The 17,245-nt window shown below is 41.6% G+C and overlaps 1 protein-coding gene across 1 annotated transcript in view; it reads left to right on the forward strand.

The window, feature by feature from the left end:
* Nucleotides 1-219: 219 nt before the first annotated feature.
* The window catches only part of dhrs11a (dehydrogenase/reductase 11a), a 96,287-nt gene continuing 79,261 nt past the window's right edge, over nt 220-17,245 (forward strand). Inside the window, exon 1 of the mRNA XM_078548622.1 lies at nt 220-563. Within this exon, the coding sequence (XP_078404748.1) occupies nt 432-563 (132 nt within the window). The 5' untranslated portion in view covers nt 220-431. The remainder of the gene's footprint in view (nt 564-17,245) is intronic.

The raw sequence follows: 17,245 nt of genomic DNA on the forward strand, positions 1-17,245 counted from the left end.
TCCTGTCGCAATTCAGCTGCCACCTGATCTCCAGGAGGGAGGGTGACGCGACTGGCGGTCCATGCGTCTGCGCGGGACGGCCGCTTTACCCTCTGGGAGTTGTAGTCCTCAGCCTCGCTGATTCCTCCGGAGGACCAGGCGGGGCGGACTACAAATCCCAGCGCGCACGGCGTCGCCTCCAGCGGGACTGGGTTATTGCTGGGAGGGGGAGGAGGAGGGGAGAGAGGGAGGGCGGTGTTGGAAGTTGCTCTTCCCCCCCCTCCCCTCCGGGAAAGAGTCAGTGAGACAGAGAGAGAGAGAGAGAGCAGTGGAAACGTTTCTATGGTGTTTTGTCGGCCCACATCTCCTGGTCTCCCACGATCCGATCTCTGTGAACAGACCGAGTGAAAGGGGGCGGGGGAAGGTGGGGGGTGGGTTCGGTTCTCGGCGACATGGAGCGCTGGAAGGGACGCGTGGCTCTGGTAACCGGAGCCTCGATGGGGATCGGTGCGGCTATCGCCCGGGAGCTGGTTCAGCACGGCATGAAGGTGGTGGGCTGTGCCCGGAGTGTGGACAAAATCGAGGTAAGAGGGACAGACTCTGTGTGGGGGTGGGGGGGGAAGAGAGCAGCCAGGCCCGGCCCCGGGTGCTGAGCCTCCCCGTGTGCCTCCACCCCACCACCCCCCCCTCAGCCCTTTTAAAGACAACGTTGAGCTGGAGCTTGGAGACGATCATTTGTTGGCCAGACATATGTCAGTCTGCAACCATCTTGGCTGAAACCATTCTCCCGGCAGCTTCAAAGCGGTTGCCTATTTCTGCAGAGCCTTTCCAAATCTCTGAACGAAACTAAATCACCAAACTTGGACCGGGGAGATCCCCACATCCCTGTGCGGCCGAATGTCTCCGTCGACAGTTCTAAGGAATTGGGTCACCAATCCTGTTTATTTTTTTTTACAAAATTCTGCTGATTTTCCTGTTTATTTTTTTTTACCAAATTCTGCTGATTTTTTTTTTGGGTAGATTCGTAACAGGAAAGCCTAGGGTGGTTTTCCTGGAGATCTTCACTAGGCAGCGATACCGCTGTCATTTGGCTTGGGTTTCACCCTCTCTCCTCGATCCACATTTCACCTCGCCCCTCACTTCGTCCCTTGAAACCTCTCGCCCTCAGCAATTTACTTCCATTCGTTTATTTGGCTTTTTCCCCCCACAACAACCGGCGCTGCATCTGAAAGTAATTAATTCTGTGAGACGCCTTTTGAAGACGTTCCAACCTACTGCAAGCACTGTAAAGATGACCAATATATTTGTTTGCACTTAATGACATTTCTGGTTGGCAAAAATTTGTGTCACCTACCTGCCCGTATTCAGAACAAGTTTTTAGTTTGCCACTGGAAAACGTTGGGCTATTCGCTGCAGGTCTGATTAATAACGTGCAATTCGTTAAAAAGTACTCGGAAGCTAAAAATGCCGACATATTTGCCTGTTTGCTGATGCACTTTAACTTCGTTTTATAATTGGTTATCTGCAGCTGATTTAAGAAATATGGGTTGCATCATGAAGGGGGCACTGATCTCGCCACTGTTTTAGTAATAGGTTTAAACTGAATTGCTCTACTACCCTTTTGTAAATTATTTTCCCAGTCCGTCCAATGAGTAATTTCTAAAATCTCAGTAGGCAACTTGCCCTTTTCCCCCCGCTCCCCTGGCAAAACTGCTCCGCAGTTGAGTCCTCAGAAGCATTCCAGAGTGTGTAGGTTGAAGTGCCTCCTGATTTTCCATCGGTCTTCACTGCCAGACTGAGGTCTCTCCAGTTATGTTAAGGGTTGAAGAAGCAATGTCTTGCTACAGGTAGTTTTCTTGTTTATAACTGTGTTCCAGAATAATTGACATTAAATGTCTCCTTCATTGTATCAATAGAAGCTATAACATGACTACCTAAAAATAACTTCCCAGTATCCTGTTTGTAAAACTTTAAGTTTCCACAATTGTCAGATTTAGAGGTCAGGATTGTTGTATTTTGCTGCTCTATTTTGTGCCTGGTGGGTTCCTACTAATCACAACCAGGAGCCAGGGTTAGAGATCAGCATTATGTGTACACAAATAGACTAATTCTTAGAATTGATCTCTGTTGCTTATGTTTCAGTGTTTGCTTATTGGATGGAATTTCAAGGACTGTTCTTAACTCTCTGTACAACTGGTGATTTTATTTTTAATAGCAGGGGAGCATTTCAGCTTTTATTTGAAGAATGTATGTTTTTGTGAGGCTGCTGTTTGTAAGAATTAAGTGAAAAGGAATTCCTTCCTGGAGCAAGTAGCTGAGTGGTTCAGATCTTGCCTCTGGCAAGTAAAGTACATGTGCTTCTGCATGAAGTAGGTTTGAGAACTATTGCCTTATTTAGCACTTCAGGGTGTCCATCTCAAAGACAGCAATGTCTCATTCTTAGAATTCTGATAGCAAGCGGTGCCCAGGCTCAACACTACACTATTTGAAAGACCAAGGAGATTGGGTGCAAAAGGCAGCATGTTTAGCAGTCTGGCAAGGTAAAGACTACCTGATGATAGAGCCAAGCACTGGATGGATAACCTAAGATGGAATGTTTCTAAGGGTTGCATGCCAATTTGCTCACCTGTGCCAAGCCCTCCTAAACTTGCAGCACTTTTGTTGATCTTAATGCATATCCATACCGCAAAAGAGCAACCATTCAAGATGCAACATGCTGTTGAAAATCTTATCAAATGCACTCTTTCCAGGGCATACCTCATGCCCTACCAGACCTTGGCTGCATAATGCATGGTCATTTGGTTGGTATGGAGGTTGAATGCATACCTGTTACTATCCATGCACTCCTTCAACTTGCAACACCTCGAGGCATTTTTTTCTGCTTGTATACTAAGGTAGCACTTTGTAAACTATACAAAGCATCTTGGGTAAACCTATATTGATTATTACAAAATTTTGCTTGGTGCACTTAATGAATTCATTTTATTAAGCTGCAGAATAGATTAGCTGTAACTATATTTCTTTTTGTTCATAATTACCCCTCTCCCTTTCCCCTCGGGAATGTTGAAATCACACTTTGTGTAAATCGAATTGCTTTGTTCATTGTTCAGCAATAGTTCAAAGGATGACTAATGCTGAATTATCTATTTTTTCAGCTAATATCACATTAATTTAAAGACTGTACTGTTAGACTGATTCTTCCTCTTATTTTGATATGCCCTTTGCCAGGAGCATTCATTTTTCAAACTGTCCAGTTTGTGTAATTGGCACTGCAAAACATGGGTGCAAGTTGACAAAACAAAATTCAGTTGATTTATGGATTTTAAATCAGATAGAAGCAGAGGCAGATTATCTTTGCACGCCAAATATCCTGATTTCCCAAAGTGCTTCTGTGAGCTTTAATTTACACATTTTTGAGATGGTTGTAATTTTGAACATAGCATATGGATTAAGAGTAGGAGTAGGCCACTCGGCCCCTCAGGTCTGCTCCGCTATTCAATAAGATCATGGCTGATCTGATTGAAACCTCGACTCCACATTCCTGCCTACCCACGATAATCTTTCACTCCCTTGCTTATTAAGAATCTATCCAGCTCTGCCTTCCATTGCCTTTTGAAGAAGGGAGTTCCAAAGACTCACGGCCCTCAGAGAAAAAATTTCTCATCTGTTTTAAGTGAGCAACCCCTTACTTTAATACAGTGATCCCTACTTCTGTATTCTCCTTGAATTGTTCTAAATGTGATGACTGACTAATTCAAATTTGTGTTTGTTTATACTTCTTGACAAAATGTGACATTTACAAGCTACAATTTCATGTTGTAGTTACACATTTCCAAGATGTTTTCAGTTGCTCAAACTCCGGGCAAAGTTCCTGCAGTCACTAGTGCACTGAAATTCTGAAAGAGCGAACTTCTAACACAGTATTTAAAAATATCGAGAAATATAATGAAAAAGCACCAACTACAATTACTCATCTTGGCTAGTTTGAATTTCAGCCAGGCAGAACCCTGTTTACACTGCTTGCCTCCTGCCTGACTAGAAATTCTATCTCCCCTGTTTAGAAGAGAACTGTGAACAATCCTGGACACATGCATGTGCAAAGTGGCCTCCTGAACGTTAGAAATCTTAATATTTTAACCAGCATGGAGGGAAGAATCGATTGTTTTTTTAACATTTTAAATTAAATAAAGTATCCAGGAGTTCAACAGACCTCCTGCCCTCCTCACCCCAAACAACTGGCAGACCTGATTTGCATTCCAGGCCGTGACAGTCAGACCAAGCAGTTTGGTACTGCTCTGTCCAGAGTTTCACTCCTTTTTTCTCTAGAATCAGGTATACCATGACTCTGTTTATTCTGTCAGTTTGGCATTGTTAAGCTGAAATTGCCTGGCATTGGCTCATGCTTCTAGTGGAAATGTACATTTGCACTGAATGTGGTGTCAATGACAGGTGCATGGTATTCAAGGTCCTGGCGATAATCTTTTTAATTCAAGGGCTTCAGACAGAATTTGGGACTTGTATTTTTGTTATTTGTTATACTCTTATGCTTGCATTTGGAGTTAGATCTGCATATTGTGATGTGCAATAGTATGATATTGAATGGACCCCCAGGACTGCTCAGGCATGACGTTATTTTTAGGTGGAAGAAAGAATGTCCATGTGTAGGTGAAAGAAAGACTTGCATTTATACAGCGCCTTTTAAAAAATCCACAATGCTTCACAGCTGTTGCATTACTTTTTGAAATGTAGACACTAATGTAGAAAAGGTGGCTGACAATTTGGGCACAGCAAGCTCCAACAAACAGTAAAATGTCAGAATGACCAACTAGTCACTTTTTGTTGGAAATATTGGTCGCGGAATAAATGTTGGCCAGGGGACACAGGACATTTTCCATGCTGCTGTTCAAAATAGTGACCTGGAATCTTTTACATCCATCCGAGGAGGCAGAGTTTAAAGTCTAATCCGAAAGATGCACCTCTGACTACAGTACAGTACCCTCAGTACTTGGTGCTGTTTCAGACTAAATTATATGCTTAAGTTTTTGGATCCTCAATCTTCTGACCTGGAGCCATAAACTGAACCACGGCTGACAACGTGAGAAGGTACCAATTCTGGCTTGCTTCGAACAGGTAGTTATAAAGCCAAAATTGGACAGTGCCACAGTGATGGACTGTGGAGGGGAATTGAGTGGTTGATGTTGTAAAGAGGTGATGGAGGATAAAGATGGACAGTGCATTATGGCTGCAGTCAGCAAGGATGGATGCTCTTGGTGCTGCAAGCGGGCAGAAACCTAATTGTAAGGACGAAAGGCAGTCATAGAGATGTGTGGAGTTGGTGTACTTGAGAGCAAGTGCTGGAATTAAGATTGTATTCTTATTAAAATTTTGTGGGATGATTTTCTATATTAAAGACACTAAATGCAAGTTGCTCTTGTTCCAACTCTCAGACTACAAAAAGTTTTTTGTTGAACAGTAAACATTGCTCTGAAAATCACCAACCTATTCACAAAGTAACTACACTGTCAAAATTTGTACAGTAACCATGTATGTCATAAGCATATTCATCAGAGTTACCTTTAGAGTGACTCTCTAATAGTAAGTAAGAAATCAGCTATGGTGATGGCACCTGTCTGTCACTGATTTACACTCTTTTACATTTTTTATTTGAATTGGAGCAATTTTGTATTCTGCCTTCCAGCTTCTTGACCTTTTAATACTTCTCTCTAATCTAATGAAGGCATCTGGGTCTTCTGTTGAGTTAAGCAGTGACCATTCGCCTCTGGGATCAAAATTCAAATACAGCCCAGACCAGTGGAATGAGAGTCTTCTTTATCTGCTACCTGTGAAGCTCTATGTGAAACGAGTTTGAGGAATGCATAGATTGTGACGACTTTTGACCCGGAAACAGTACAGCAAGGGCAATCTAACCTCTTTAAAATGTCTGTGGAATCTGTGTAATTGGTTTTTAGAACGTGTGAAAGAGACTTTCAAGAGTTTGTATGATTGCAAATGGATTAATTGTTATTTTCTTGAATAATAAGAAATACTGGTGATCCTTGACTTGGAAGTGGTACCAACAGAAAGGAAGTTAAGATACAAAAATGCCGTGTGGCCAGACACAAAGCAGAGCTGCAGGAGATGTGAGGACAGAGAAGGTACGTTTGCAAGGAGCTGTGTGTGTGTAATACAGTTAAACAGGACAGAAGGCTGAAGACATGGATAGAGCATGGGTTGTGAATTTGACAATTTTAACCCTGCTGCCTCAGTTTTGCCAAAGTTGACTGAACCATTTAAGGGAGTTCATTGAAGGGGTCTGATATAGGCGTTTCTGGGGAATCTATGCCACCAAGATTGTTGTGAACCTCGCTAAGGAGGTTCTGCAAGCGTGTGCTGTTAGGGTGATGTCTGTCTCCAGGGGCCTCTGATGGAAGACGGCTGCCAGTGAACGTGACTTGAGGATTGAATTGATTGAGTGGGAAAGTGAGAGATCCTGTAGACCAGTGGTCGAGTTAGAGAACTTTGGAGCTGCAAGTGGTGCCACATATCTGTGTGGAGTGATGTGGGTTCTTGTGGTTGTGTAAGGGGTATTTTTGTTGCATCAAATATTTAAAGTAAAATTTACCTTTTTATTTGAAGTATCATTTGTCTGTTAATTCCTGTTTAATTTGCATTGGTTCTGACTTGTGTTAAAGTAAAAATCAAATCTTGTTGGTAATCTCTTCATTTGGGGGTAATTTCTTCATTTGGGGCTTATTCAGTAAATTTGGTTTACAGTTTTTCCACTTGGATCGTAACAAGAACCAGCATTATTTGGCAGAGTGGCTGGCATGAGAAATAAAAGTCACAGTGGTCACTGCATTAAAGGCTACTCTTTACCTTGAGGCATGATGGAGGGACCTTTTTATTCTATATCTGTCTGTGCTCAACCTGACTCTCACTGGGAACCTGAAATGGGGAGAGTTCCTTCCCTTAGCATAAACATTCTTGATCTTGAGCATACAAAAAGTATGTCCAAATCATCACAACGAGAAATCTGCAGTGAGTGGAGGTATTGTGGTTTTTCCATTTGTACAGGAATAAATACATTTAAACTAAACTCAGTATTGTCCTTTTTCAGATGATTCTCAAAGTTGAATATTGATCAGTTAAATAGTGCTGTCAATGTACCATGTGGTTTGGTATTAAAACATACTGACCAAAAGGACCTCTCCACTGTTAATTAGATGATTAACCAACTGTAGCCCCCTAACTGCACTGTATATTAAAACTTGATTGCTGTTCTGTACCCCTGGAAAGTTGGAAAGAGCATGAGTAGATATCTGGTGAAGGCAAAAGCAAGCATATTTGTCGGGCTTTGGTCAAAAAGCTTGCCAACATTCAATGTGTGGTTTTTCACATGAAGAATGACCATTTTTATGATCTACTTGAAAGTGACAAGCATCTGTGGTAGGTGAATAGAGTCAGCAACTTCAGTAGAACAGGGAGAAAACATGCCAAGTTCATATATCTCCACATATGTGGCTATACTACATTATCCTAGCCCATCAAAGCTGTTAATTTCCCTGTGTACAATTTCTGATCCAAATGTAAAATGTTGTCCAGTGCTGTGTTTTAACGCAAAGCAAATGGTGAATCTGCCAAATGTAAGCTGACAGCAGATGTTTTATGTAGAATATAGGTTTGTTTTTTTCAACCAAATTGGTTAATTTAATTGATTTAAAAGACATAGAAAGTGCCAATTGCCTGGAGTTTATGAAAATACTGTTTGAAACACAGCTTCTTACTAAACTAGGAATTTACAATGATTTGACTGCTTCTACGTTAGGTTTCAGTATACCTTTTATTCCTTTGGTGTATATCATATATTTAACATTTGTTCAATAAATCAATTGCTTGGGGAGCAGTACCTTCCTCACTGTCTTTCCATATGGGATTGAATGACCAAAATATAGTCTGCCGTGTCTGTCACGAGCCACAAGTTTCTTGGGAGGTCATGTTGGACCGCAGCTTTATAGGAAAGCACAAGCCACAGTTTCTTGAATTTTACAAAGATAGGCCTTTAACTCAGCCCCTGGTGGGTGAGTAAAGTACAAATCTGGCCACAAATTGGCACTAAATTGACAGTCTTGTCTGGGGAGGCCATAATGATGGTTAGTGTGAGTAGTGCAATTCATGGTGTAGGGGGTAACATATTGGCATGAATAGAAGATTAATAGAATAGAAGCTAACAGGAAATGGAGGGTAGGCGTAAATGCATCTTTTACTGGTTAGCAAGATGTAGCGAGTGGTGTGCCACAGGGATCAGTGCTGGGTGGGCCAACTTTTTACAATTTTATATAAATGACTTGGATGAAGGGACTGAAAGTATAGTTGCTAAATTTGCTGATGACACAAAGGTAGGAAAGTAAGATGTGAAGAGGATATAAAGAGGCGACAAAGGGATAGGGATTGGCTAAGTGAGTGGCAAAGATCTAGCAAATGGAGTACAATGTGGGAAAATGTGAAATTGTCCATTTTGCTAGGAAAAATGAAAAAGAAGCTTATTATCTAAATGGTGAGAGACTGCAGAGCTCCGAGATTCAGAGGGACCTGAGTGTCTTAGTGCATGAATCACAAAAAGCTAGTATGCAGGTGCAGCAAGTTATTAGGAAAGCTAATAGAATGTTGTTTATTGCATACAGTATTGGTCTCCTTATTTAGGGCAGGATGTAAATGTGTGGGAAGTAGTTCAGAGATTACTAGATTAATACCTGGAATGGGCGGGTTGTCATATGAGGAAAGGTTGGACAGGCTAGGCCTGTATCCGTGGAGTTTAGAAGGGTAAGAGGTGGCTTGTTTGAAACATATAAGATCCTGAGGGGTCTTGACAGGGTGGGTGTGGAGAAGATGTTTCTTCTTGGGGGAGAATCTAGAACTGGTGGTCACTGTTTAAAAACAAGGGGGTGCCATTTAAGACAGAGACTAGGAGAAATTTTTTCTGAGGGCTGTAAGGCTTTGGAACACTCTGGAAACAGAGTCTTTGAATATTTTTAAGGCAGAGATTTATAGATTCTTGATAAAGCATAGGGGCAAAAGGTTATTGGGGGTAGCTGGGAATGTAGAGTTGAGGTTACAATCAGATCAGCCAGGATCTCGTTGAATGGCAAAGCAGACTTGAGGGGCCAATTCATTCATGGGGTGTGGGCTAGCATTATGGGGTAGGCTAGCATTTATTACCCATCCCTAATTGCCCTTATTTAGAGGGGATTTAAGAGTCAACTACATATATGTAGGCCAGGTAAGGACAGTAGATTTCCTTCCCTAAAGGACATTCGTGAACCAGATGGGTTTTACGACAATTGGCAATGGTTTCGTGGTCATCATTGGTCTTTTTTAATTCCAGATTTTTATTGAATTTGAATTTCTTCTTCTGCCGTGTTGAGATTCGAGCTTGGGTCCTTAAACGATTGCCCTGGATCTCTGGAATACTAGTCTAGTGACAATACCACTATGCCACCACCTCCCCCCTACTGCTGCTGCTCCTAATTCATATGTTTGTATGTCCGCATGTTCACTTTCTTCATTCTGTACCTGATTACCAGTGTACCTAATATGGAAGTTGATGTTGACCGTGAATGCCGGGTGCAGCTAAATATTCCTATCATGCACTGACATCCTACACATTTACGAACACAAAAGTCACTAGCATTATATTACAAGCATATCTAAAGAGTGCATCTTTAATGCAGTAACACCCCATTAGACACATAGCGAATACAAATAATATACTTTGGTACATAACCAAGCAGCATAGTGGAACAAAAACAGCAACAGAAACTCGATTCACAGTCACTAATTAGACAGCAAAATGATTTTTATTATCACTGGCAGCTTGGAGATGGTTGCTGTGTTTTGATTACCTATTTTATTTTTTTGAAGGAAACTTTTCAGCAATTCCCTTGTGTAAAAGTTCTGATGTTGACTAACTGCTCCACTGTGCAGTTACCAAAGAGTTCATTTTCAATATATTATGCCTGCATTGAACAACATCACAATGACCAATACCTGCTAGTTGATATAACTCATGAATTCCTTTGCTTCATCTGATATTAGTGCCCATTTCACATTTGAGTGCAGCATGTCATCTAGGCTCTCTAGAAGGAATCTTTACCCTTTCACTAAAGATCACTGTTGAGAGAAGGTATGTAGAGAGGTCAAAGAATGGTGCAGCATGCTAATGTCTATCATGGAGTGCCTAGAGCAATGGCTCCAACACCTTAATTTCTCTGGGTATCAAATTCCTGATCTTGGCTGTGCTGCCAAAGGCTGGTGTCTATGAAAAATTAGACATTTCCCAACAATGAAGGAAGAAAAATCGCCAGATGAGCCATCTTGACTTGTTCTAGCACCCAAATGAGGTTCAACAGTGGTTTTGAAAGAATTCTGGAATAGATCATTTTCCAACTGTCTTGCCTGGGAAGTGCAGAGCTAAAGATGAGGGGAAAAATAGAAACATAATATTTAAAATGAAAAACGTCAAATACTTGAAACTTAAAATACCTACAATCTCATTCTTTAAATAGAACATTAAGAAGGTTAATAAGTGCATAAGTTGAACATGGGTAGAAAACATAGCTGTCATACAATGGTTTGTATTCTTAAAGTAGACGTGTAGCACTAAATTGTCCATAATGATGTTATAAAGCAAAATTAATGGTAAACTTATTTCAGAACTACAGGGAAAAGGCTGCTTTAGAGCAAGAACTTTGTGTAAATCAGATAAATTTAGTTGTAGAGTTCTCATGAATAATAGGCTGAAAATCCACTCTTATTTGTGATGTAGTTTCAGAACTTAGCGCTGTATCAGAGTCTGAAACAAAAGGTCTACTTTCAGACTGCTTCTCTTAGGTTATTGTTGATAATTTAAAACTGTTTATTGTAGCACCTTTAATGTACTGAAACAAAGAGCTTCACAAAAGCATTACAAAGCAGGATTTAGCTTTCACCCACATAAGGTGATATTAAGGCAGATGGCAAAACGCTTGGTCAGAAGTAGTTTTTAAGGAGTGTCTTTCAAGAAGGAAAGGGAGATAGAGAATTGTAGAGGTTTAGAGAGGGAATTTCAGAGCTTGGGGCCCTGGCAATTGAAAGCGTGGCCACCAATGGTGGAGAAATTAGAATTGGGGATGCTCAAGTGGCCAGGATTAGATGAGCGCAGATATCTGAGGGTTCTGGGGTTAGAAGGGCTTATAGAGATAGGGAGGAATGAGGTCATGGAGGGACTTGAAAACAAGAATGAGAATTTTAAAATCTAGGCATTTGCTTGACTGTGATTAAATGTAGGTCAGCAAGCACAGGGGTGATGGGTGGGTAAAGACATGGGCAGCAGGGTTTTGAATGACGTTAGGCTTACAGAGGGGGACTCGGTAGGGCAGGCCAGCCAGGAGTCTGTTGAAATAGTTGTTTAACAAAGGCATGAATGAGGATTTCAGAAGCAGATTATCTGATGCAAGGGTGGAGTTGTGTGACATTACGGATGTGGAAATGGAAGGTCTTAGCGATGGTGCTGTAATGTGGATGGAAGTTTGGCTTGAGGTCAAATATGATGCCAAGGCTATGAACAGTTTGGTTCAGGCTCAAAAACAATAAATGGAAGGATGATAAAGGGGCGATTCAGACATTTCGAATGTATATGGGACAAGTCTGAGGCAAGACTGCAAGTGCACTTTGAATTAAATGCAGTGGATAACTTTACAGGATATTTAATATTGTTTCTTCTTTAAGATTCAACAAATGGCTCCAAGCACAAGGCCCCAATTGAAGGAGCTAAAAGCTGCCATTCTATATATAACTGGTTGGATTACTAATTCTGATAGTTTTCTCATAAACATAGAGTAATGAAGATGTTCACTGTCTCCTATAATAAACTGACCTAAAAGGAGGCTACATTGTACTATTTGGATTAAAGATTTTACCCCTACATTGGAGGGGAAGAAAGTACTCTTCTTATGACAAGTGTGGATACACATAGTGAAAGAGCTTCATATTCCATTGTTTATAGAAATTGATTTACAAGTAATTGCTGTGACAGAATAACTGTTTGCAAAGTGCAACCTCCGTATAGGGAAGGAAAGCAATATCTCATTGCAAGCCGAAGCAAACTGATTAAAATGGGTATAAGAATTTTATTATTTGTATGAGGATAAAACATGTTGCCTGAGGGGGTGGGAAGATGAAAAAAGATGGTTAGTACCAGAAATTAATTTCTTGAAATGCATCCCAGGCATTATAGAGTCTTAGAAACCATACTATGAAAATCATTTGGAGTGAGGAAATGGTAGTGAACCAAATGCAAACTGATCAAGTTAGGTTTATTGCCCATCCCTAATTGCCCTTGAGAAGGTGGTGGCGAGCCACCTTCTTGAACTGCTGCAATCCATGCGGTCTAGGTATACCCAGAGTGCTGTTAGGAAGGGAATTCCAGGTTTTGACCCAGCGACCGTGAAGGAACAGCTATACAGTTCCAAGTCGAGATGGTGTGTGGCTTGGAGGGGAACTTGCAGGTGGTGGTGTTCCCATGCGTCTGCTGCCTTTTTCCTTCTAGATGGTAGAAATCATGGGTTTGGAAGGTTTGGTTGAAGGAGCCTTGGTGAGTTCCTGCAGTGCATCTTGTAGGTACTACACACTGCTGCCACTGTGGTGGTGGAGGGAGTGGATGTTTAAGTGTTGTTCGAGCTGCACTCATCCAGACAAGTGGAGGGTATTCCAACACACTCCTGACTTGTGCCTTGTAGATGGCGGACAGGCTTTGGGGAGTCAGGAGGTGAGTTACTGTCTGCAAATTCCGAGCCTCTGACCAACTCTTGTAGCTACAATATTTATATGGCTGGTCCAGTTCAGCTTCCGGTAAATGCTAACTCCCAGGATGTTGATTGTGAGGATTCAGTGATAATGCCGTTGAATATCATGGGAAGATGGTTAAATTCCTTGTTGGAGATGGTCATTTCCTGGCACTTGTATGGTGTGAATGTTACTGGCCACTTGTCAGCCCAAGCCTGAGTGTTGTCCAAGTCTTGCTGCATATGGGTACGGACTGCTTCAGTATCTGAGGAGTTGAAGGAACTACCCTGAGGAATTCCTGCAGTGATGTCCTGGCACTGAGGTGATTGACCTCCAACAACCACAACCATCTTCCTTTGTGCTAGGTATGACTCCAATTAGTGGAGAGTTTTCTCCCTGATTTCTATTGACTCCAGTTTTGCTAGGGCTCCTTGATGCCCCACACAGTCACATGCTGCCTTGATGTCAAGGACAGTCACTCTCCCCTCACCACTTAAGTTCGGCTGTTATGTCCATGTTTAGACCAAGTTATAATGAGGCCAGGAGCTGAGTTGCCCTAATGGAGCTAAAACAAATTTCCGCATCCAGCATCTGATATGAAGGGCTGGTACTACTTATTTAGTCGTAGGGTAGTATAGAACTTGAGCATTGCTGAAAAAAGACATTTTGTCAAAGCTTTTCATCTTACAGTGATCAGGACAATCGCAAGAATACCAATGTCAGGGGAAGCAACAACTTTATACTGTATGAGTAGAGACTGCTGACTGGTTGGCAAGTGGACACTGGTAGAGGCGTTGCCATGGACAATGCACCTAATGGTGATAGTTAACTGCCAAGCATTTTGAAATTTAAACCAGGCAGCTTGACACTAGTTCATTCCTATCAGTGCCAATCTGCCTGGTTTAAATTTCAAACAATGAATTACTTAAGGAAAGATTTGAACCTGGGCCTATGCAATATCCAGACAGCAACGTCCAAAAGACTTGAGCACTGTGAACAATGTACAAATGAGAATATCATGAACTAACAGTGACACGTTCTGTTGGCACATGACTCGTAGTTTCAATTCCAAGTTTAAAAATGGCAAAACCTTCCACTAAATTAGCACCAATCAATTCACCTGCAATAATGTGCTACGAGCATACAACAAGGAGCAGGCCTCTTGGCCCCTCAAGCCTGCTCCGCCATTCAACAAGATCATGGCTGACCTGGTTGTAACCTCAAACTCCACATTCCCACCTAACCCTGATAACTTTTCACCCCCTTGCTTATCAAGAATCTATCTACCTCTGCCTTAAAAATATTCATAGGCTTTGTTTCTACCTGCCTTTTGGGGAAGAGTTCTACCCGTTTGAGAAAAAAAATTCTCCTCATCTCTGTCTTAAATAGGCGACCCCTTGTTTTGAAACAGTGACCCCCTAGTTCTAGATACCCCCACAAGAGGAAACATCCTTTCCATATCTACCCTGTCAAGACCCCTCAGGATCTTATGTTTCAATCAAGTCACCTCTTACTCTTCTAAACTATTTCTATCCACACAAGTAGACTTGATTAACAGAAAAACTATACTTTATATTGAGTGATAAATATTTTCGCACTTTTAAATTGAAACTAACCACAGTTAGAAATGCCCAGCATGGTGCATATAATAGGAGAGCAGATGCAGGAAATCTGAATATAAACAGAAAATACCAGAAATACTCAGCAGGTCAGACAGCAACTGTGGAGAGAGAAACAGAGTCAACACTTCAGGCCCATGATTTGCACTAATTCTGACGAAGGGTCACTGCACAGATGCTGCCAGACGTGCTGAGCATTTCCAACACTTCCCTTTTCTATTGGAACAAAAATGACCCCTTCTGTCAGCCCTCCAAAAAGCAATCAGACTTCTTGTGAGCTTCTCATTCTCCTTTAACAAGAAATCTAGCAGCAGCTGTCTGAGATCTGATTTTGCACATTAAACATGAATTTCAAAACAAACAGTTAAGGTATGAAGAAAACATAAACAACTTGCTGAGCAAAAAAAATCAATATCAAAGCAATAAATTGATTTTAAAAAATGAATAATCAATAAAAATAACCATTAAAACATGCCAAGTAGCAGAGCGGGAGAAAGGAAGGAGGAGGGGGTGTGTGTCCGTGTGTCCCTGCACTGTGTGGGTGTGTCTAGCTCATTTCCGGTCATGTCGGGGTGCTCGCTCTTGCGTGCGCACTCTCACTCCCCTCACGAGGCTTGGAGATTAATATTACTGAGGAAGAGTTTGGGATGGCTTTGAGGTGGCAAAACATGCTTCCTCTCCACCCCGTCCAATACACCATCTGCTCTGGGCCTTGCTGTTGATGCAACCTTCGCTCCTCCTGGCCTCTCAGGCCTGCTCTGCCATCTTGATGTGAGGACGACTCCTGTAATGTTTTAGTAGGATGGCCCCTGCATGAGAGGGAGAGAGCATGACCAAGGGTGGGCTACATCATCCAGAGTGCACCCTGGCTGTCAAAAGAAATGGCCACACAGGGTTCTCACTCCAGGGCATTTGGGTCTCGAGTACTGGAACTTTGCCCTGGAGGGAGCGCCATCGTGTGCTTGTGTGCGAGTACATTGAGGTGTAAGTTGGCCACTAGAGAGGAGGATGGTGCTGCTGCAAAGGCAAAAGCTGTGAGTTGAGCTATGGCCTCCCGCTCCTGGGTCTTCGGGGACAGGCAGGAGAGTGGAGTTAAGTCCACAATCAGATCAGCCATGACCTTATAGAATGTTGGAGCAGGCTTAATGGGCTTGCTCTTGCTGCTATTTCTTATGACCTTATCTTTAAGCTCAATACTCATCCACAGACCTGTACATATTTCCAGCTGCTGGACCTGACATGAGACTCAGAGCTGGCCAGCAGGGCTGTACCATTGCCAGCCACAAGCTTCCAGCTACAGAAGTGAATTCTAAAGGTCCTGCTTGTCCTGCTTTCTACCCTTAATTAGCACATTCCTTAGATAATATCATCACCTTCAACACCTCTTTGTCCTTTTGTCCATTGGCCTCTCCAGCTCTACCTGTCTCACCCCCCCTTAAACCAGCTTATATTTCACCTCTTTTCTATTTTTACTTAGTTCTGTTGAAGAGTCATACGGACTCGAAACGTTAACTGTGCTCCTCTCCGCAGATGCTGCCAGACCTGCTGAGTTTTTCCAGGTATTTTTGTTTTTGTTTTGGATTTCCAGCATCCGCAGTTTTTTGCTTTTATCTGAATGCTAAAGGTATTGCTTGCCTTCAGTGATCTTATCAACAACTTCCACAGAGGAATGCTGTTTTTTTTTAAATGAGCAACGTCTGTATGTTTCAACATGTTACTACTGTCAGTGAATGGAGCGTTATAGGATGCAACATTAGACACACTTTCAATGATCCAGCAGTTTCCAATACCTGCTGTGGGTTGGGACAATGTAAGGAATGTTCACTATGGCGAATTATTGACACTGCCTAATTGAGGTTCTGTTGTAAGTTTTAAAATGCCTGCTTGTTGTAAAACAAAAAAAAAAGATGTAGTTCACTTTTAAAGGAAATATTTGAAAAAAATTATGAAAAGCACTTTGGAATCATGAGCAGTCCCCTACTTTCTGAACATTTGGGAAAATGTTATTCCACTACCATGGATGTGTCTGAGAAATCTTTTTCTCCTCCTTGTGTTCTGTTAAGTATATATTGTATAAAAAGTTTCAACAGTGTATTAAACTCTCTTTTTTAGCATATGCAATTAAGTGCATTAGGCTGTCGATGTGTCTACTTGCTCTCAAACTTTGCAGGATAGCTAAATGCTGTAACTTACATGGTCTCAGAAAATACCAGCAAAACTAATCAATCTGCTTAATGACTGCAGTACAAATCAGCTTTTTTTGTATTGCTCAATTTTTCTCTTCAAAAGTGGTTTTACTAGCATCTGTTCCTTCATTACCTATTTTGGTTAATGACCACAATGCCACCTCTGACATTTTTCAATCTGACCTTTGAGGTCAGATTGTTCAATACTGAAATCTCTGACTCGGAGATTCCACTGATTCACCTTTTAGAGCACTTACCTCTATGGCTGTACTAATTGTTCACATCTTCAAACCTCTGCATATACCTTGGACATTTGCTTAAAGTTACTTGACAATATATTTATTTAGTAAATTAAATTTGTGTTTCATCTGGTACTTGAACTGTTAACACTTGGGGATTGACTAAAAACACTTCAGTTTGGTTGTCAAACACCTGGTCAGTTCTTGTTTGCAGGGGTTTGGTACCATCTATATTAGAGTGCCTCATTGGAATGACACTAACTCTCTGCTAATGATCAGAATCTTTCAAAATCCAACCGTTTGTGAGAAAGCGTTAGGTTGTGCAAGTATACCAGTGTTTGAAACAGTAGCATTGCAAGATTACAGTCCTTGTTTGTGTAAGATATTCTGTAGATTAGAATTG

Source organism: Cetorhinus maximus, chromosome 9, assembly GCF_964194155.1.
Source record: "Cetorhinus maximus chromosome 9, sCetMax3.hap1.1, whole genome shotgun sequence".
NCBI classification, from domain to species: Eukaryota; Metazoa; Chordata; class Chondrichthyes; order Lamniformes; family Cetorhinidae; genus Cetorhinus; species Cetorhinus maximus.